The sequence below is a fragment of the Hyperolius riggenbachi genome, chromosome 2 (genome assembly GCF_040937935.1).
Source record: "Hyperolius riggenbachi isolate aHypRig1 chromosome 2, aHypRig1.pri, whole genome shotgun sequence".
Classification (NCBI taxonomy): domain Eukaryota; kingdom Metazoa; phylum Chordata; class Amphibia; order Anura; family Hyperoliidae; genus Hyperolius; species Hyperolius riggenbachi.
The window spans coordinates 17,887,708-17,910,828 of record NC_090647.1 but is presented as its reverse complement, the minus strand read 5'-3'; the positions used below and the strand labels follow the sequence as shown (position 1 = coordinate 17,910,828).

Here is a 23,121-nt window from a genome sequence, read left to right as displayed (position 1 = left end):
CATGCAAAGACAGCATTACAATATAAGAGGCATCCCAACATCCCTTTAGAATGTGCATGTTTTGTTATACTGCCTATGCTTGCTCTGAATCTGCTCTGAATCTGTCTATTAGTCTTTCTTAACATACTACTTAAATGCCACAGCTTAGAAGAACTTGAAGAAACTTTACACATGTCACGCTTAGGTGATTTTCATCTCCAGCTCCTAGTATCATTCACACAGGAACTCAAGAGGTTAAACAGCTGGAGGAATTCTGGAGAAGCCTGTTTTGTTCTGATCGCTCTGCTGTTGCCTGGAGGGAGATCTCACTGCTTCTGCTTGTGTGTCATGGCTCCCAGCACAGTCCTGCCCACAGGCTCGGCCCTAGACTTTTTGCCGCCTGAGGCAAGCTTTAAAGAAAAACTTTTTAAAGCTGGAGGGGAGCGGAGGACGGGGGACCCAGGCGAGGGAGGGGTCCAACCCCCCTCCTCGCCGCTAGGCCCAATACCCCCTTCCTGCCCGCTATCCCCTCCAGCTCGGGTGGCCCCCCACCCCAGAAGTGCCGCCTGAGGCAAAAGTTTCACCCGCCTCATGGGCGGGCCGGCCCTGCCTGCAACGACTTCACACACTTATCACCACTTCAAAGCAGACGGTATTGTGGCTTTACCGCATGTTGTAGGCTTTATGAATTGACATTTAGTGACAAGTGTTGAGGTAATTACCGCACAAGTCTGTAATTTACCTCACTGCCCGGTAATTGTAGCTTTTCATGCGGTAACAGCCTTTATGAATTGACATTTACCTAAGTGCTCTGTAAAGTCAGCTGTTTTCTGCATTACCAAAATAGGTAATACTTTATGAATCGACCCAAATGCCTTTATAATCTTATGAACAGAACATCAGTTATAAAGTGAGATGTACAATCTGACATTTTCTTTCCGATGTAGGTATTGTGTTGAAATAAAAATGATGAGTGCGTTATAGAGCATTTAAGCTACATTTATCTTCTGCCTTCTTCTGAGTCTATGACTTTCTTTGTTTTTCTTTTTCCCACCACAACTAGCCTAACACCTAATTTTGTGTACATTAAAAAGGATGTCCTGGAATTTGGGCACCGGGTGAAGACGCAAGTAGAATATCGGCAATATTACAGATACAGTGGAGCCGGGGTTTACGAGCATAAATTGTTCTGGAGCCATGCTTGTAATCCAAAGCACTCTTATATCAAAGCACATTTCCCCATAAGAATTAATGAAAATCCAGGTGATTCGTTCCAGAATCCAAAAAGAGTTATTGTAAAATGGTATAAAATACAAATGTAAACAAGACTTTCACTATAACTAACAGAATCATTGCCATCGGTTGGCTCGCCACAACCTTTTATTTTTGTGTGTGTGGCTTTAACAAGGAACTTTTCCAATGACAGGTCCTTTTGAGGATTTCCTGGAAAAGTGAATTCACACAGTCTCTACACTCAGATCAAGTACAGTTAAGTACAATCCTGCACTGCCAAAGAGTATTCTGCTATTAGGCGCTGAATGATGTCGATAACAAGTTATCAGTAATGTTATCAAAATTCTAATTCTACAAACATTTTATCAAACCTACCTCTCACAATAACCATACCTACTCCCAACACTACCCCCCCCCTCCCAACACTAATGTATTAGGAGCCTTGCCTTGCCTGATACTAACTCCCCCCTGCCTCAACCTACGACCTACGACCAACAATTATCTATTCCTACCTTGCCTGACTCTAACTCTCCCCCCACCTCAACGTAAGACTAACTCTAATCTATTCCTACCTTGCCTGACACTAACTCTCCCCCCACCTCAATGTAAGTCTAACTCTAATCTATTCCTACCTTGCCTGACACTAACTCTCCCCCCACCTCAATGTAAGTCTAACTCTAATCTATTCCTACCTTGCCTGACACTAACTCTCCCCGCACCTCAACGTAAGACTAACTCTAATCTATTCCTACCTTGCCTGACACTAACTCCCCCCCTACCTCAACGTAAAACTAACTCTATTCTATTCCTACCTTGCCTGACACTAACTCCCCCCCACCTCAACGTAAGTCTAACTCTAATCTATTCCTACCTTGCCTGACACTAACTCCCCCCCACCTCAACGTAAGACTAACTCTAATCTATTCCTACCTTGCCTGACACTAACTCCCCCCCTACCTCAACATAAGTCTAACTCTAATCTATTCCTACCTTGCCTGACAGTAACTCTCCCCCCACCTCAATGTAAGTCTAACTCTAATCTATTCCTACCTTGCCTGACACTAACTCTCCCCGCACCTCAACGTAAGACTAACTCTAATCTATTCCTACCTTGCCTGACACTAACTCCCCCCCTACCTCAACGTAAAACTAACTCTATTCTATTCCTACCTTGCCTGACACTAACTCCCCCCCACCTCAACGTAAGTCTAACTCTAATCTATTCCTACCTTGCCTGACACTAACTCCCCCCCACCTCAACGTAAGACTAACTCTAATCTATTCCTACCTTGCCTGACACTAACTCCCCCCCACCTCAACGTAAAACTAACTCTAATCTATTCCTACCTTGCCTGACACTAACTCCCCCCCACCTCAACGTAAGTCTAACTCTAATCTATTCCTACCTTGCCTGACACTAACTCTCCCCCCACCTCAACGTAAGACTAACTCTAATCTATTCCTACCTTGCCTGACAGTAACTCTCCCCCCACCTCAACGTAAGACTAACTCTAATCTATTCCTACCTTGCCTGACACTAACTCCCCCCCACCTCAACGTAAAACTAACTCTAATCTATTCCTACCTTGCCTGACACTAACTCCCCCCCACCTCAACGTAAGTCTAACTCTAATCTATTCCTACCTTGCCTGACTCTAACTCTCCCCCCACCTCAATGTAAGTCTAACTCTAATCTATTCCTACCTTGCCTGACACTAACTCTCCCCGCACCTCAACGTAAGACTAACTCTAATCTATTCCTACCTTGCCTGACACTAACTCCCCCCCACCTCAACGTAAGTCTAACTCTAATCTATTCCTACCTTGCCTGACACTAACTCCCCCCCACCTCAACGTAAGACTAACTCTAATCTATTCCTACCTTGCCTGACACTAACTCCCCCCCACCTCAACGTAAGACTAACTCTAATCTATTCCTACCTTGCCTGACACTAACTCTCCCCCCACCTCAACGTAAGTCTAACTCTAATCTATTCCTACCTTGCCTGACACTAACTCCCCCCACCTCAACGTAAAACTAACTCTATTCTATTCCTACCTTGCCTGACACTAACTCCCCCCCACCTCAACGTAAGTCTAACTCTAATCTATTCCTACCTTGCCTGACACTAACTCCCCCCCACCTCAACGTAAGACTAACTCTAATCTATTCCTACCTTGCCTGACACTAACTCCCCCCCTACCTCAACGTAAAACTAACTCTATTCTATTCCTACCTTGCCTGACACTAACTCCCCCCCACCTCAACGTAAGTCTAACTCTAATCTATTCCTACCTTGCCTGACACTAACTCCCCCCCACCTCAACGTAAGACTAACTCTAATCTATTCCTACCTTGCCTGACACTAACTCCCCCCCACCTCAACGTAAGACTAACTCTAATCTATTCCTACCTTGCCTGACACTAACTCTCCCCCCACCTCAACGTAAGTCTAACTCTAATCTATTCCTACCTTGCCTGACACTAACTCCCCCCCACCTCAACGTAAGTCTAACTCTAATCTATTCCTATCTTGCCTGACACTAACTCCCCCCCACCTCAACGTAAGTCTAACTCTAATCTATTCCTACCTTGCCTGACACTAACTCTCCCCCCACCTCAACGTAAGTCTAACTCTAATCTATTCCTACCTTGCCTGACACTAACTCCCCCCTACCTCAACGTAAGACTAACTCTAATCTATTCCTACCTTGCCTGACACTAACTCTCCCCCCACCTCAACGTAAGACTAACTCTAATCTATTCCTACCTTGCCTGACACTAACTCTCCCCCCACCTCAACGTAAGACTAACTCTAATCTATTCCTACCTTGCCTGACACTAACTCTCCCCCCACCTCAACGTAAGTCTAACTCTAATCTATTCCTACCTTGCCTGACACTAACTCCCCCCCTACCTCAACGTAAAACTAACTCTATTCTATTCCTACCTTGCCTGACACTAACTCCCCCCCACCTCAACGTAAGTCTAACTCTAATCTATTCCTACCTTGTCTGACACTAACTCTCCCCCCACCTCAACGTAAGTCTAACTCTAATCTATTCCTACCTTGTCTGACACTAACTCCCCCCCTACCTCAACGTAAGACTAACTCTAATCTATTCCTACCTTGCCTGACACTAACTCCCCCCCTACCTCAACGTAAGTCTAACTCTAATCTATTCCTACCTTGTCTGACACTAACTCTCCCCCCTACCTACTCCCATCACTACACTAACCCACCCAGGCCCCTACCTACTCATAACACCAATCTATTCCTACCTTGCCTGACACTACCTCCCCCCTGCCTCAACCTATGACTGACTAACACTAATCTATTCCTACCTTGCCTGACACTAACCCACCCAGGGCCCTACCTGCTCATAACACTAATCTATTCCTTCCTTGCCTGACACTAACTCCCCCCTGCCTCAACCTATGACTGATTAACACTAATCTATTCCTACCTTGCCTGACACTAACCCACCCAGGGCCCTACCTGCTCATAACACTAATCTATTCTTACCTTGCCTGACACTAACTCCCCCCTGCCTCAACCTATGACTGACTAACACTAATCTATTCCTACCTTGCCTGACACTAACCCACCCAGGGCCCTACCTGCTCATAACACTAATCTATTCTTACCTTGCCTGACACTACCTCCCCCCTGCCTCAACCTATGACTGATTAACACTAATCTATTCCTACCTTGCCTGACACTAACCCACCCAGGGCCCTACCTGCTCATAACACTAATCTATTCCTACCTTCCCTGACACTAATCCCCCCCCCTCCTCAATGTACAACTAACACTAATCTATTCCTACCTTGCCTGACACTAACTCCCCCACAACTATCCGCCGCGTAACCACCACCCCCCCCCCCCCCCCCCCCGCCAAGACCCCTGCGCAGCCTGGCCTCAACCTACCACTAACACTATCAGTAGCTATGTGGGGTTTGACTACAGTTAAAGGCACCACACTGAGGAACGAACAGTCAGCCATGAGCCGTTCCTTGTATTGAGAATGTATGGATTGTGAACTCGCACATGCTCAGTAAAAGTCAAGCCTGAATTGTGAGTACAGGTTTGCTTTTAAATAATAAAATGAAGAATTAAGGCGTTATTACCTCGGAGGTGGATTATACTCACCTTTGCTCTGTACACATTTGGCAGATTTTCTTCCTGTAAAAATAACAAGAAATGTCATACAATAACAGGAAGGTAGCTAAAACAATGTATCATGACCAGAAACAATGTACCATGACCAGAAACAATGTATCATGACCAGAAACAATGTACCATGACCAGAAACAATGTACCATGACCAGGCCCCTCAGAGGGTAATGTCACACAATAATGGTAACACTTTTAGTGAACAATTGTATTTTCATCAGATTATTCTGATCATATTGCACCAACACAAAGTAGATCCTGAACGATCACATTATCGATTGTTTACTTAACCTTCTTAGCGGTATGGACGAGCTCAGCTCGTCCATTACCGCCGGAAGGCGCCGCTCAGGCCCCGCTGGGCCGATTTTCACAATTTTTTTTTTCAAACACGCAGCAAGCACTTTGTTGATTCCAATCGCCGCTGCTCGCCGCCGATGCGCCACTATCCGCCGCGTAACCGCCGCCCCCCCGCCGAGACCCCTGCGCAGCCTGGCCAATCAGTGCCAGGCAGCGATGCGGGGTGGATCGGAATGCCGGATGACGTCACAACATCGATCATGTCATTACGATCGTCGCCATGGCAACGGGGGAAGCCCTAAAGGGAATCCCGTTCAGAACGGGATTTCCTTATGGGCGAGTGAGCCGGCGGCGATCGAAGGGATGGGAGGGATAGCACAGGGAGGGGAGCATCATGTAGCTAGCGCTAGGCTAGCTACATGGTAGGGAAACATTTTTTTTTTTTAAATACTGCTGCGCATGCACCCTGGCGCTCTTAATAGAGCGCCAGGGTGGTTAAAAAAATGGTCAAGTGGAGTGACAGATTTTTTTATGTGTACAATTGCAAATAGGATCATATGTTGGATTCATTAATGCTGCGGATCTATTAACTACAATCTTTTCTTTCAATCCGAATGATCTTATCGAAATCATGACTGTTCGATAAAATTGGCTTCTGTATTAGGCACATTACAGTGACACTGAAAAAAAACAAAAAACCTAATGATATAATGAATTGGTTCTGTAGTATGGATAATTAATAGAACATTAGTAGAGAAGAAAATAGTGTCATGTTTTTATTTTCAGGTATATAGCTTTTTTTGTTTTTAAATGATTTCACAGAGCAGGTTAGTGACCCTTTGAACTTTTATAAAAAAGAAGAAACAATGAGAAACAGTTGAGATAAGTGCTTCAAAAGACAGTGTTGTCCACCACATTATAAAGTCGGAGAGCTCACAGAAGCTCTTTTGCATAGATAATAACTGAAGATTCTCAACGCTTCCTGTACTGCTAATAAAGATTTATTTCTTGGCTGTACTACACATACAAATCATTATATCATATGTTTATTTTCACTTCGGATTACCTTTAAAAGACAGAATCTCCTCATAAATCCTTTTTGGAATCCTGAATCATGAGCAAGGACACATGATAATCAGGGATGGTTTAAGCCACCCGGGCCCCCTTTCAAAATTGTCTCCCGGGGCCCCTACACTGCCGGATCCCCAGGTGGCCTCCGCCAACTGCTCCCTCTGGCCCCCCCATGTTCGGTAATTCAGGGGGGAGGGGGGAGGAGCCTGGTGCAGTCAAAGCCCTTTGGCAACTGCCCCATTTTCCTCAATGGCAACGCCAGCCCTGAGGGCAATAAGGCAGGACAACAGAATTTGCCAGCATGCATTACGAGAAGGTTTTGATTAGTTTCAAGTTTTAATACATTTTTAATCCATGTTGTGGGAGTGGCTTATTGGCTAGTTCTCCATCAGGTCCTCTTTTGGATAACTGTTACAGATTATTATTATTTGAATCCAGTATTGCTAGGTGTTTGGTGTGACCAATTAGGAGTGAATGTTCGCAGGATACAGAGACAGCCACATTTATTTCCTTGTGGCCAGGTGCACACTTAGCAGAAACGCTAGCGTTGCGGAAAATGCTGCGTTTTTGCCACTAATGGAAGTCTATGGGGCCGCAGGGAAAAAAAGGCATATAAAAAAAACCACATATTTAAAAAATGCTGGTTTTGTTGCATAATATGTGAAAACGCATCAAAAACGCACATAATGAAAGGCAATGGAAATGCAATGGTATGCGTTTTTCATGCGTTTTTATATGCGGTTTTTGAAAAAAAATGTGTTTTGTGATGTATTTCTGCTTCCTGTTGTCTTCCTCGTTACTTGCATAAAACACAATTGTAAAACGCATATATGTGAAATGCAAACGCATTAAAACGCAAGCAAAATGCTTGAAAAATGTATCTGTGGCTATAAAAAACACAAATGCACCAAAAACACAGTAAAAATGCACCAAAAACACACAAAAAAAATTCATGTTGCTGTGTTGGGATCTCCATCTTCAGCTAAGCTGCCTTCCTCTTCTCTATGCCTGGAGTATGTCATTTACACATAGCATGCGCCGGATGGAGATGACGCAGGCAACTGGACTGAAGACGGAGAGCAGGACAGTGCAATGCTGATAGATGGCAATGGAGCAGGAGAGGCAGCTGCAGACCTGTGTGCCCTAATCTCCTCCTCTTTCCCTGCCTCATCTTCCACCCTATCACTGAGAAGGAGCTGAAGGGGGGGTGTCAGGATGCAGATCCAGCAAGAGCAGAGTTTACAGCAAGACATGATCCCAGCTGCTCCAATGTGCTGCTCTTCAGACTCGTACAGATCACTGTCTCATGACATTTTTGGCATGGGCATAAGAGACTGGCAGGCATCATTTATTATTTTTGGACCATAGTTCTGCTTTAAGGTTAAAGTGAACCTGAAGCAGTAAAAAGTAGGGATGATCAATGATCAAATTTGATACAACTGTATGTACATTTTTACAGTTCTTATTAAACATCCTCAGCAATCAACAGCCACAGATGAAGCAAAGCCTCCACCATCACCCTTATAGTGCACAACTCACTGAGTCTGCTGGGCTACCCGTACAGCAGCCACATTACACCTGCGGGGCATTCAACGGGCTCTCCTTGCCATTCGACCACTCCTGGTTACTTCTGGCTTCTCCTCTTGTCATATGCAAACATTGCACTTAACCTCAGAGCAATAATACACATCATAGTGCAATATGCTTCTAATAACCATAAAATGTATTCAAATTGTCCACTCACGTTTAGTTGCATCATATTACAAGTTTTGCCAGCGGGCTCTCCCCTGCACGGTTTCCCGGTCTAACCGCCCAGCCGTGACCCCACTCGTCTCCAGCCTGCTATTCCAACGTGCCTCGGTTCATCTAGGATGCCGTCTGAGACTCTTCCCTACCGGTTTCGTCACAGTATCACATGACTCATCAGTGGCCCCTGACGAGTCACGTGATGCTGTGACGAAATCGAAAAAGGAAGAGTCTCAGACATGTTAATGCAAATAAATGCAGCTCAAAGATAGACCAATCAATTCAAACCTGGGTTTAAATTGATTGGTCCATTTTCATACTGCATATAATTGTATAAAAATGTGCATACATTTGCATAAACTCTGAGAAATTTGCAACTCATTGATCATCTGTAGTAAAAAGCACCCCAAATGGGTAATTGAGTAGAGAGAAGTCTCTGGATAATCCAGAAGTGTTCTGCATTACACCTCCAGTGATCCAAGGAACCACAGAACATCTTCAATGAGCCCTTGGAGAAGAGTGCGTGCAGTTATGCTCCTGACCGTGAGTGAGCGCAGCCGCACTGTGGACTGTGGAGGCAAAGGTCGCCGCTTGCCTGTGCAATAGCACGGAGATGATCGGGTTTGCCTTTTTCTGCTACCCAGGCCCGGGTCGCCTATGACGCCAGATGAAGCCTCTTCCTCAGGCAGCATCATGCGTCAGGGCGGCATCCCGCAGAGGATTGGGGGGGGAGTGGGGGAATTTCCCCAGGATCTGCCCTGAAGGGGGCCCGCGCCGTGAGCAGAAGGGGTAGCAGCGCAGGAAGGAGAAGCTGTGAGCACACAGCAGCGGGGAGGCGGGCCAGACTCCCACACCTGCCCCCCCCCTCCACGCACCCCCTCCAGATATGGGGAATGACTCACCTCTTCCATGTTTCAGGCGCCAGGAACGCTGCATGCCGCAGGTCTTCTCCGTCTTCAATGCCGCTCACTGTGCTTCCTGATTAGCTAACCTATACTGGGGAACCTACCTGGCTAGACTATATTCGGGGAACCTACCTGGCTTTCACAAGTTTGCCGCAGGCAGCAAAAAGTCTAGAACTGGCAATGCTGCTACCTGCACATGTATGTTTGTTCACCGACAGGAGAGCAGCCGCTGGATCAGGACAGAGGACATAGGAAGGCCTCGGGAGGATCCAGAGGCTTTCCTTAACCAAGGTAAGTATCTAAATTTTGCTTCTTTTACAGTACATGTTGACTTTAGAAGATGGCAAACAATTTTAGGGGAAAAAAACAAACCAACCTTGTTCTAGGTAATGACAGTTGTAGTAATGGCATCTCCTCCTTGTCGATTTCAGGATGAACGTGCTATTACCTCCAACTTCTTCAAAACTCTCAACACTGAAAACTTCATCCGCTGGTACCAGGACCTCGTTTTCATCTGAAAAAAAAGAATAGTTGCCGATCTTAGCACCAAAGCAGGTGCTGATGTTAAAGAAAGTAGCTGTTCCAAACTTTTGTGCAATCTTCTTCTCTTTGGATGTAGAGGTGAACTGACCAAATCTGACTGTCCCCCCGTTAGGGTCAGGATACAGATGTATGTCTTTGATGCCTCTGTACACCATATTTTCAGAAACACAGCGCCTGGAGGATCTCAGGAGGGTCACGGCCCGCGTCAGGAAGAAATGCAAAGAATGATATTTGAAGCTGCCTGGATCTTTGTAATTTCTCACGGCCTCATTGAAATCACGATAGACTTTGGTTTCCATAGTGTAGGCCATCAGGGCGATGCCGTACTCCTCCTTGAAAGCATGTGGAACCTTACGCTTCTCCTCTCTCCATTTCTGCGTAGCTACTTTCCAAACATGTTCAAACTCCTCGTTTTTGCTTTTTTCTTTTTTAAGTAAGGAGCGATTTATGGACTCCTCCATCTCCTCCGTGCAGTTTTCATACTGGTCGTCAAACGCATCGCTGTACATAGTGAGATAGTTCCTGCCAACCTGCAAAGACGAGGAAATAATTATCTTCCATCTCAGAAGAAATAAATTAAAAGCTGGAAAACTTGTGTAAGGGCTCGTTCACACTAAGGGCGTTTTTGCCCTTTTTTCCAGCACAGCCGACTTTCAAAATTGCCCACAAACGCTTGAGCAATGAATCTCTATAAGGAGGTTCATATCAGCACCTTGCGTCTACTTTGAGGTCCGCAAAGTGGTGCCTGTACCATTTTGGGGGCATTTTTGCTATAATGGAAGGTATAGGAAGAGTGCTAAACGCTCACAAAAACGCTTTATACAGTGATGCGTTCGCGTTTTTTAGAATAAATACATTATATTTATTCTTTTCTAGGTCAAAGAGTTCACTTTCTGACTTGCATCAGGGAGTGATTGACAAAACCGCTTTGGAAAAGCGCTTAAAAAAGCGCTTTTACCAAACATGCAGTGCGCAGTGGAGCGCCGGGAGGGAAAAAAACACAGCACAAAATCACAAAACGCTTGCGTTTGCGATTACGATTTTAGATGTGAATGAGGCCTAAGAAAGAATAATATTGGCGCTATGTTTTTTCCAGCAGTTACTGGTTGTTGAAGTCAGTGTGTGTGATCATCAACCTACCTTTTGGGTCCTCAGAAATCCAAACATCAGGCAATAAAGACAGAGAAGAAATGGAAGAGTCCTCATTCTGCTCAGATTTCCTGCAGGAACAAAGGGAGATATTTAGTGATGTGACAGTGACAGTGTGGATTTAATGTCTTCATGTCCATTCTAAAGCTGGCCATACACTAGGCCGATTACCTGCCGATCGAGAGCAGATTCGATCACTGGGATCGAATCTGCTGTCAAATCGTTCACGCAACACGCTCATTTTCGATCTATTTCGTCCTGAAATAGATCGGTCCAGTCGATCGCAGCGTGCGGGAAATTACCGTCCTGGCTCCCGGCATCTTCTCCGCATCACCTCCCGGCTCCCGGCGGGCATCTTCTCCGCATCAGCTTCCGCATCCCGGCATCCGGCATAACTTCCTGTGTCACTGCAGTGACAGCGGAAGTACAAATAGAGGGCGCTCTATTTGAACTTCCGCTGTCACTGGAGTGACAGAAAGTTATGCCGGATGGCGGGATGCGGAAGCTGATGCGGAGAAGATGCCCGCCAGGAGCCGATGCGGAGAAGATGCCCGGGACTAGGCTTCAGGTAATGTATGTGGGGGCCCGGGGGCCAACAGCGGCAGCTCAGCAGATGGTGAATCGGTTTCAGGCTGAAATCGATTCACAATCTGTTTGCAGTAAAGACAGCCAAACGATCCCTCTCTGATCAGATTCGATCAGAGAGGGATCTATCTGTTGGTCAAATCTGATGGCAGATCGACCAGTGTATGGCTACCTTGTGGCTTTGGTTGTATCTATCAACCGAGGCGGATGGTCGGGGGCCACCTCTTCTGAGAATCTAATGTGTGTACATGTGCCCTGACACATCAGAGAGAGATTCTGACTGCCCAATCATCTCATCTGAGGCCATCGTCCTCCCCCTTACTCCTCCCAATCCGCCATGTGCCATGGCATCGTCCGCCCACTCCTAACACATCTGTACAGAACTCGGTCCCGAACAATTGTCTGAGGGATCAAGTCTTGATCTGTGCAGACCACAGTCCTTGTACGTGTGGGTGAGACTTAAGGCGTGTACACACGCCAGATTCCTGTAAACGAAGGGTCGTCAGACTCGCACACAGGGCGGCCATTCTTGAGACAGTTTCCTTGTGTGTACAGTCTGTCGGCAGGCTGATAAGGCTGGTTTTCACAGATCCACTCCTCCAATGAACTTCGCCTGACCGCCCCCGCATCACACAGTCCCATGCATGCCTCCAGGACTTCTCAAGAGCTGCACCAACACTATGGAACTTCCTACCTACCATTAGGGCAGCCCCCTCCTTCAACATCTTCAAGAAGGCCCTCAAAACTCACCTTTTTACTCTGGCCTACCACCCCTCACAAGTGCTCTAAACCCAAAGCTGAACTCTGGTCCCTCCCTTTTGTGTCCCTACCTCTCCCTCTAGATTGTAAGCCTTTGGGCAGGGTCCTCCTCCTTTTGTGTCCTACCTGATCATGCACCTCCATTACTGTGCACCCATCCTATGCATTTGAGTGAACTCAACTTGCCTAATCTCCATGCTCCCATCCAGTGACTGACTAAGCTACGGTGACCATACGTCCCGCTTTACCCGGGACGCGTCTTGCCTTCGGGGTCCCCTGTCCCAGGCTGCATGAGGTCCCGGGAAACGTCCTGCTTTTAGCCGTGGGACGTCCCGGCCTTGGGACTCTGGCCACCGTAATACTGCATGAACTGGCTGTGGCGTCTAATAGATGCCGCGCTAGTTCATAGCCCGCAGATCTGCACCAGCCTGAGCCTGCATTGTCTTCCGGGTTCCGGCAGGCAGAGCAGGGCTACGGGAAGATGGCATCCAAAGCCCTGTACTGGAGACTATTTGTGTCTACAGTACAGGGCTTCATGCGCCATCTTCCCGTAGCCCTGCTATTCAATTCAGCGCAGGAGATATGCAGGAGGATCATCCAGGGAGCTGCGTGCCAAAGGCCGGACGGGAGAGGAGTCAGGTGAGTAAATTCTTGTTTTTTGCAGGTGAAATGCTGCCCAGGCCAGTGCCCACTACTGTACTGTTTTTTTCTGAAATGTTGCCCACATTGCGTTATGTTCTGGTAAAATGTTGCCCACTTTGCGTTATTTTCTGCTAAAATGTTGCCCACATTGCGTTATTTTCTGGTGAAGTGTTGCCCAAATTGCGTTTATCTTCTGCTGAATTGTTGCCCAAATTGCTTTTGTTGTCTGCTGAAATGTTGCCCAAATTGTGTTTATTTTTTCTGCTGAAATGTTGCCCAAATTGCGTTTATCTTCTGCTGAGATGTTGCCCAAATTGCTTTTGTTTTCTGCTGAAATGTTGCCCAAATTGTGTATGTTTTCTGCTAAAATGTTGCCCGAATTGTGTTTGTTTTCTGCTAAAATGTTGCCAAAATTGCGTTTATCTTCTGCTGAAAAGTTTCCCAAATTGCGTTTGTTGTCTGCTGAAATGTGGCCCAAATTGCGTTTGTTTTCTGCTGAAATGTTGCCCAAATTGCGTTTTTTTTTCTTCTGAAATGTTGCCCAAATTGCGTTTATCTTCTGCTGAAATGTTGCCCAAATTGCGTTTATCTTCTGCTGAAATGTTGCCCAAATTGCGTTTGTTTTCTGCTGAAATGTTGCCCAAATTGTGTATGTTTTCTGCTAAAATGTTGCCCGAATTGTGTTTGTTTTCTGCTGAAATGTTGCCCAAATTGCGTTTATCTTCTGCTGAAAAGGTTCCCAAATTGCGTTTGTTGTCTGCCGAAATGTGGCCCAAATTGCGTTTGTTTTCTGCTGAAATGTTGCCCAAATTGCGTTTTTTTTTCTGGAGGAATGTTGCCCAAATTGCGTTTTTTTTCTGGTGAAATGTTGCCCAAATTGCGTTTGTTTTCTGCTAAAATGTGCAAAAATGTGGCCCAAATTGTGTTTATTTTCTGCTGAAATGTTGCCCACATTGTGCTTATTTTCTGGTGTCTGTTGCTGCATTTATTATTTAATGGTCATAGTTGGCTATATTTGCTTCTTTGGCTATATTTGCCCCCCCCCCCCCCTCCCCCCGTCCCAGGTTGGACCCAGAAAAAGTATTATCTTGTACTCATATTGTACTGTGTGATCTGGTTTGCATGTATTCCTGTATTGTCATATTGCTGTATGTCACCCCTAAATAGTGTTGGGCGAACAGTGTTCGCCACTGTTCGGGTTCTGCAGAACATCACCCTGTTCGGGTGATGTTCGAGTTCGGCTGAACACCTGACGGTGCTCGGCTAAACCGTTCGGCCACATGGCCGAACTAAGAGCGCATGGCCGAACGTTCGGCTAGCGCTGTGATTGGACGAACAGGTCACGTGGTTCGGGCCCGAACGCGCTCTGATTGGCCGAACGGTCACGTGGTTCGGATAAATAAATACCCGAACCACGTCATATCTCCGCCATTTCTCTGTGGGTTTAGCTTTGGGTAGGCAGGCAGGGTAGTTCGCTCTCCAGCCACGCTAGCCAGGGTCCCCCCCAGTCATTGTGTGTCGCTGCTGGGAACAGTAGTACACCGCTCGCTCAGCCACACTATATATATAGCATTGTTTACTGCCACTGTGTACCTCGCTCAGCCACGCTATATATAGCATTGTGTTTTCTGACACTCTGTGTACACGGCTTAGCCTGGCTATATAGCATTGTGTGTACTGCCACTGTGCACCTCGCTCAGCCACGCTATATATAGCATTGTGTTTTCTGACACTCTGTGTACACGGCTTAGCCTGACTATATAGCATTGTGTGTACTGCCACTGTGCACCTCGCTCAGCCACGCTACATATAGCATTGTGTTTTCTGACACTCTGTGTACACGGCTTAGCCTGACTATATAGCATTGTGTGTACTGCCACTGTGCACCTCGCTCAGCCACGCTATATATAGCATTGTGTTTACTGCCACTCTGTGTACACCGCTCAGCCAGACTATATACCATTGATTACTGACACTCTGTGTACACCGCTCAGCCAGACTATATACCATTGTTTACTGACACTCTGTATACACCGCTCAGCCAGACTATATACCATTGTTTACTGACACTCTGTGTACACCGCTCAGCCAGACTATATACCATTGTTTACTGACACTCTGTGTACACCGCTCAGCCAGACTATATACCATTGTTTACTGACACTCTGTGTACACCGCTCAGCCAGACTATATACCATTGTTTACTGACACTCTGTGTACACCGCTCAGCCAGACTATATACCATTGTTTACTGACACTCTGTGTACACCGCTCAGCCAGACTATATACCATTGTTTACTGACACTCTGTGTACACCGCTCAGCCAGACTATATACCATTGTTTACTGACACTCTGTGTACACCGCTCAGCCAGACTATATACCATTGTTTACTGACACTCTGTGTACACCGCTCAGCCAGATTATATAGCATTGTTTACTGACACTCTGTGTACACCGCTCAGCCAGACTATATTGCATTGTTTACTGACACTCTGTGTACAAAGGCGCCACGCTAGCAAGGACGTTTACTAGGTTGCTCCTATTTATGTGTTTTGCCTGAGGAAGCGGGCTTGTGTCCCGTGAAACGCGTTGCAAATTGATTGTGATCTTGGAGTACTAAATTGATTAAATTTATTTGTTAACCATACAAAGTGGTCTTTTTCTTAGTGGGGGTAGGCAAGTCCACCACTGCCACCCACATTTTAATTGGTTTTAATTTGGTATCATTTTTACTCTTTTGGCGCCTCTGTTTTCCTTGTTACGTGATATCCACCTGGTGGATGGGTGTGGACACCCTTTTTCTTCCTCTACGCAGAGAGCGACTTTTTAGCCTGAGCGGGGACAGGCCTAATCTCCCCGTCTGCGATATAAGTGGTTGCCTAACTTGGCAACCTTCAATTGTGAGTATATTTTCACTAATTTTCAGAATTACTATACCAACAATATCACACTATCGGGGGCTCTCGATTTTTCCTTTTCTCTCCACTCTGTGTACACCGCTCAGCCAGACTATATACCATTGTTTACTGACACTCTGTGTACACCGCTCAGCCAGACTATATACCATTGTTTACTGACACTCTGTGTACACCGCTCAGCCAGACTATATACCATTGTTTACTGACACTCTGTGTACACCGCTCAGCCAGACTATATACCATTGTTTACTGACACTCTGTGTACACCGCTCAGCCAGACTATATACCATTGTTTACTGACACTCTGTGTACACCGCTCAGCCAGACTATATACCATTGTTTACTGACACTCTGTGTACACCGCTCAGCCAGACTATATACCATTGTTTACTGACACTCTGTGCACACCGCTCAGCCAGACTATATAGCATTGTTTACTGACACTCAGTGTACACCGCTCAGCCAGACTATATTGCATTGTTTACTGACACTCTGTGTACACCGCTCAGCCAGACTATATACCATTGTTTACTGACACTCTGTGTACACCGCTCAGCCAGACTATATACCATTGTTTACTGACACTCTGTGTACACCGCTCAGCCAGACTATATACCATTGTTTACTGACACTCTGATTCTGCTGGGAACAGTAGTACGCCGCTCGCTCAGCCAGACTATATAGCATTGTGTTTACTGCCACTCTGTGTACACCGCTCAGCCACACTATATAGCATTGCGTACTCTGCCAGTCAGTGTGTATATTGCTGGGATCAGTAATACTCCACTCACCGTCAACCACTATATGAGCTCAACATGAGTTCCCCAGAGACCTCCGCTGTGAGCAGCACTCCCAACAACAGCAACAGCCAACGCCCCACGCAAGCTATAACATCCACCCCAGCAGCCAGTGGTCAGCAGCAGCCCTCCCCGGAGGAGAACGTTGTGTCCATATGTCCGTCGCCAGAGCGATTAATGAGGGCTGCCATTGAGGAGATGATGGGGCCTGATGTGGAGGAGGAGGTCTGGCTCAGGCCAGCATCCCAAGTTAATGTTGAGGACGATGAGGGGTCTGTGTCTGGGGATGTTGGGGTGGCAGAGGTGGTGGGTGGGTCAGACTCAGGAGAAGAGTTGTATGATGAGGATGATGATCGGGACCATCTGTATGTGCCTCAGAGTCCGACCCCGGAAAACATGTTGTATCGTGTGTTTAGGTACTAAAATCTGCGTTCCCTCCCAGTAGTGTTGGGCGAACAGTGTTTGCCACTGTTCGGGTTCTGCAGAACATCACCCTGTTCGGGGTGACTATATAGCAGACTATATAGCATTGTGTTTAATGCCACTCTGTGTACACGGCTCAGCCACACTATATAGCATTGTGTTTACTTCCACTCTGTGTCTGCTGGGAACAGTAGTACACCGCTCACCCGCCACTGTATAGCATTGTGCTCTGTGTCGCTGCTGACAATAGTGGTACACCGCTCACCCACCACTGTATAGCATTTCTGTACTGCCACTGTACTGCTGCCAGTCAGCGTGTACTTTAAGGATAAGTGAAATGAGGAAGAAATCCGGTGAAAGAGGGAGGGGCAAGGGAAGAGGTGTTTCCCCTGACGGTTCACGTACAGGCCACAGGGGAGCACCCAAGAAAACCCACTCAATACCGCCCATGTTGTCCAGGACAACAACCCTCACAGATCCAAAAGAACAGGACCAGATAATTACTTGGATGACCTCTCAAGCGTCCAGCAGTGGGTTAAGCAGCACCAGCACATCACGCACGAGGTCCGAGTCCTCAGCCAGTTACAAGGAGCCAGTGGGCACAAAGCTGACACAACCGGCAGCGACACCACGCACACAACTGCCAGATAACCAGACGACGTTGGAGTGAGCTGCGCAGAGGTTGTTCTGGGGAGCTCTACTCCACGGCGGCGGCCCCCCACAATGACATATGACGAGTTTGAGGAGATGGAAGAGGAGGGTATGGACAATGTGGACATAGACCCAGATTTTGGGTCGTAGCAGCAGCACAGATGAGTCTGTTGAGGAACCCACTGCTGCACGAGTTCGCCTTGTGCCACAAGGTAGGCGGCGCGCAATTTCAGGCACCGCAAGCATGGAAGTTCAAGTGAGAGGCAAAAGAGGCGCAAACAGAAATCGCCTGCAAGGCAGGTGCTCCAAAGTCTGGGCTTTCTTTGAAGACTGCACTGAGGATGTTACCATGGCGATTTGCAAGGTGTGCAAGACCCGCCTGAGCAGGGGGAAAAGTATTAACAACCTCTCCACCACCAGCATGAGCCGCCACATTCTATCCAAACATCCCACTCTGTGGGCAAACGCGGCAGGACAGGGTACCACCAGCAACACTGCCTCCCTTGGGTTCACCAGACTCACCACCAGACCCGCCTCAGCAGCAGCAGTAGCCCAGCCATTGCGTGGTTCACAACATTCACAAACATCATTCGATGCTGACACTGTCACTTTCCGGACTAGTGCTCTTGAGGTCTCCCAGTGTTCATCAAACACAACAACCAACAGCCCTTCGGTGTGCAGCCCTACGGTTGAGTTGTCTGTCTCTGAGATGTTTGAGCGCAAGAGGAAATTGCCAGCAAATGAACCCCGGGCCGTGGCAGTAACAGCCAGCCAGCATAGCCAAGGTTCTGGCCTGCGAAATGCTGCCATATCGAGTGGTGGAGACAAACAGCTTCAAGGGCATGATGTCAGTGGCCATCCCACGTTACGTGGTTCCCAGCCGCTACCACTTTGTGCGCTCTGCAGTGCCTGAGTTGCATGAGCACGTGGTCAGCTAAATAACCCGAAGCTTGAAGAATGCCGTTGCCTGCAAGGTTCACCTCACCACTGACACCTGGACGAGTGCGTTCGGCCAGGGTCGATACATCTCCCTTACCGCGCACTGGGTGAACCTTGTGGAGCCTGGCAGCGATTCCTCACCTGCTACGGCGCGGGTGTTGCCCACGCCGCAAACAGCTGCACCGCCGTCCCTCCCACTGGATAACAACAGCAGCACCTACCTCTCTGACTCCTTCTCCTCCAACGCATCTCAAAGCTGTACCTCATCCGGAAACGCTAACCCAGCACCAGCAGCAGTAGGATCGTGGAAGCAGTGCAGCACAGCTGTTGGCATGCGTCAGCAAGCGTTGCTGAAGCTGATCTGCCTTGGGGATAAGCAGCACACAGGAGAGGAAATTTGGAGGGGAATAAAGGAACAGACGGATTTGTGGCTGGCACCGCTGGACCTGAAACCGGGCATGAAGCTAGACACCTGGCACGAACTGGCAATGTACGCAATAGAGGTGCTGGCTTGCCCGGCAGCCAGCGTTATGTCGGAACGCTGTTTCAGTGCTGCCGGAGGCATCGTCACAGATCGGCGTATCCGCCTCTCCACAGAAAATGCAGACCGTCTGACTCAAATTAAAATGAATCAATCCTGGATTGGAAACGACTACGCAACACTCCAGGACCCCAACCAAGTAACATGACCAATGAACATCTGGGATGGTTTAGCGTTTCCGGTCCCTGTTTATTGAACCTCTCATCTGTATTACATTTATGACTGCATGGCGGCAAAAAGCATTGCTGCTATATCCGCACGCTTTTTGTCCTCATGCAATGCCTGGGTTGTTGTGTCTCAAAAAGCATGGCCTTCTTCTCCTGCGCCTCCTCCTGTTCCATCACGTGTGCTGCTGCTGCTGGGTTAGCGTTGCCACCCGGTCCCTGTTTATTGAACCTCTTATCTTTATTACATTTATGACTGCATGCATGGCGGTAAAAAGCATGCTATCCGCACGCTTTTTGTCCTCATGCAAGGCCTGGGTTGTTGTGTCTCACAAAGCGTGGCCTTCTCCTCCTGCGCCTCCTCCTGTTCCATCACGTGTGCTGCTGCTGCTGCTGCTGGGTTAGCGTTGCCGGTCCCTGTTTATGGAACCTCTTATCTTTATTACATTTATGACTGCATGGCGGTACAAAGCATGCTATCCGCACGCTTTTTGTCCTCATGCAAGGCCTGGGTTGTTGTGTCTCACAAAGCGTGGCCTTCTCCTCCTGTGCCTCCTCCTGTTCCATCACGTGTGCTGCTGCTGCTGCTGCTGGGCTAGCGTTGCCGGTCCCTGTTTATGGAACCTCTTATCTTTATTACATTTATGACTGCATGGCGGTACAAAGCATGCTATCCGCACGCTTCTTGTCCTCATGCAAGGCCTGGGTTGTTGTGTCTCACAAAGCGTGGCCTTCTCCTCCTGCGCCTCCTCCTGTTCCATCACGTCTGCTGCTGCTGGGTTAGCGTTGTCGCGTGGTCCCTGTTTATTGAACCACTTATCTTTATTACATTTATGACTGCATGGCGGTACAAAGCATGCTATCCGCACGCTTCTTGTCCTCATGCAAGGCCTGGGTTGTTGTGTCTCACAAAGCGTGGCCTTCTCCTCCTGCGCCTCCTCCTGTTCCATCACGTCTGCTGCTGCTGGGTTAGCGTTGCCGCGTGGTCCCTGTTTATTGAACCACTTATCTTTATTACATTTATGACTGCATGGCGGTACAAAGCATGCTATCCGCACGCTTCTTGTCCTCATGCAAGGCCTGGGTTGTTGTGTCTCACAAAGCGTGGCCTTCTCCTCCTGCGCCTCCTCCTGTTCCATCACGTCTGCTGCTGCTGGGTTAGCGTTGCCGCGTGGTCCCTGTTTATTGAACCACTTATCTTTATTACATTTATGACTGCATGGCGGTACAAAGCATGCTATCCGCACGCTTTTTGTCCTCATTCAAGGCCTGGGTTGTTGTGTCTCACAAAGCGTGGCCTTCTCCTCCTGCGCCTCCTCCTGTTCCATCACGTGTGCTGCTGCTGCTGCTGCTAGGTTAGCGTTGCCGGTCCCTGTTTATGGAACCTCTTATCTTTATTACATTTATGACTGCATGGCGGTACAAAGCATGCTATCCGCACGCTTCTTGTCCTCATGCAAGGCCTGGGTTGTTGTGTCTCACAAAGCGTGGCCTTCTCCTCCTGCGCCACCTCCTGTTCCATCACGTCTGCTGCTGCTGGGTTAGCGTTGCCGCGTGGTCCCTGTTTATTGAACCACTTATCTTTATTACATTTATGACTGCATGGCGGTACAAAGCATGCTATCCGCACGCTTCTTGTCCTCATGCAGGGCCTGGGTTGTTGTGTCTCACAAAGCGTGGCCTTCTCCTCCTGCGCCTCCTCCTGTTCCATCACGTCTGCTGCTGCTGGGTTAGCGTTGCCGCGTGGTCCCTGTTTATTGAACCACTTATCTTTATTACATTTATGACTGCATGGCGGTACAAAGCATGCTATCCGCACGCTTCTTGTCCTCATGCAAGGCCTGGGTTGTTGTGTCTCAAAGCGTGGCCTTCTCCTCCTGCGCCACCCTCCTCCTGTTCCATCGCGTGTGCTGCTGCTGGGTTAGCGTTACCGGTCCCTTTTCCTGGAACCTCTTATATGTATTACATTTATGACTGCATGCCGACAAAAAGCATGTTACCTGTGCAAAGAAAACAGACATTTCCCGCATTTAAAAGACAGTTTTCCCTTTGAAACTTTAAAATCGATTTTCTCAAAAACTATAAGCTCTTTTTGCTAAAAAATTTTTCCTATTGTACCCACTCCCAAGGTGCACAAACCCTGTAAATTTGGGGTATGTAGCATGTAAGGAGGCTTTACAAAGCACAAAAGTTCGGGTCCCCATTGACTTCCATTATGTTCGGAGTTCGGGTCGAACACCCGAACATCGCGGCCATGTTCGGCCCGAACCCGAACATCTAGATGTTCGCCCAACACTACCCCTAAATATTGCCTGTAACCTAAATTAATGTCCAGCACTGCGTAATATGTTGGCGCTTTATAAATACAAAAAATAAATCAATCAATAAATAAATAAATCTGCTCAGCGGATCTGTCAAAACCAGCCTTATCCACCTGCCAACAGACTTTACACACAGGAAAACTGTCGCTAGAACGGCCGCCCTGCGGGCAGGTCTGACGACCCGTCGTTTGAATAAATCAGGCGCGTGTACGTGACTTTAACCACTTGGTTGATTTAGAAAATGTATCTCCTGAATTATCTCAACGTATTATCTCACGATTAATCTTCTCATCCTTATTTGTCTTGCTACGTGATTTCTCTCTCGTTGTGTGATCATCTCATGAATTAGCTCTCCTTCTCTGCATAGGTGGACATTTATTTTTGCTGCTCTGTCTTTTTGGCACAGGTTGAGACGAATGATAGCTCACCCTGCTGCCGCTAACATTCCGGGCAGCATTAATTATAGAGATGAATTGACTCTTTATCCGCGCAAAAGTAATGTCAAATGGACTACATTCAATGCAAAGTCCCATGAAGCATGCCAAGTTAAAAGTCCCCAGAAAGACTCCATATACTGTACATTCAAATCACAAACTTCGTTCAAAACTGCATTCCTCCACCAACACCCTTCGAAGTGCAGGCTTACCGGCTGTTTATAAGACCCAGATTATAAGCTCTGAAGTGCATTGGTATTAGCCACCACGATCACTGGTTCCCAATTCACTCTTCTATGTCCATGTGTCCATGTGCAAAGCGTCCTCTCCTCAGTATATTATTATTATTATTATTTAGTATTTATATAGCGCCGACATATTACACAGCGCTGTACAGTGTAGATATATATATATTGTCTTGTCACTAACTGTCCCTCAAAGGAGCTCACAATCTAATCCCTACCATTGCCATATGTCTATATTATGTAGTGTAAGTACTGTAGTCTAGGGCCAATTTTAGGGGGAGCCAATTAACTTATCCGTATGTTTTTGGAATGTGGGAGGAAACCAGAGTGCCCGGAGGAAACCCACGCAGACACGGAGAGAACATACAAACTCTTTGCAGATAGTGCCCTGGCTGGGATTCGAACCAGGGACCCAGCGCTGCAAGGCGAGAGAGCTAACCACTACCCCACCGTGCTGCCCAGTATATAGACACTCCCAACATATGCACAAGAAATAAATAAAAGATCTAAGTGTACTCCGTCTAAAAGGTTCAGAATTTATTTACTAAACGTGCATATACAAATACTCACTCTTGGGCCCTTTTGACAGGGACCCACAG

At 47.3% G+C, this 23,121-nt stretch overlaps 1 protein-coding gene across 1 annotated transcript in view; it reads right to left on the bottom strand.

Moving 5' to 3' along the window:
* The window catches only part of LOC137544642 (ecto-ADP-ribosyltransferase 5-like), a 33,073-nt gene extending 21,731 nt beyond the window's left edge, over nt 1–11,342 (bottom strand). The window contains exons 1-4 of the mRNA XM_068265738.1: nt 11,273–11,342; nt 11,093–11,172; nt 9,786–10,482; nt 5,345–5,399 (exon numbers count right to left, since the gene is read on the bottom strand). Coding sequence (XP_068121839.1) covers nt 5,345–5,399; nt 9,786–10,482; nt 11,093–11,172; nt 11,273–11,342 — 902 coding nt within the window. The remainder of the gene's footprint in view (nt 1–5,344; nt 5,400–9,785; nt 10,483–11,092; nt 11,173–11,272) is intronic.
* Between the last annotated feature and the right edge of the window lie 11,779 nt (nt 11,343–23,121).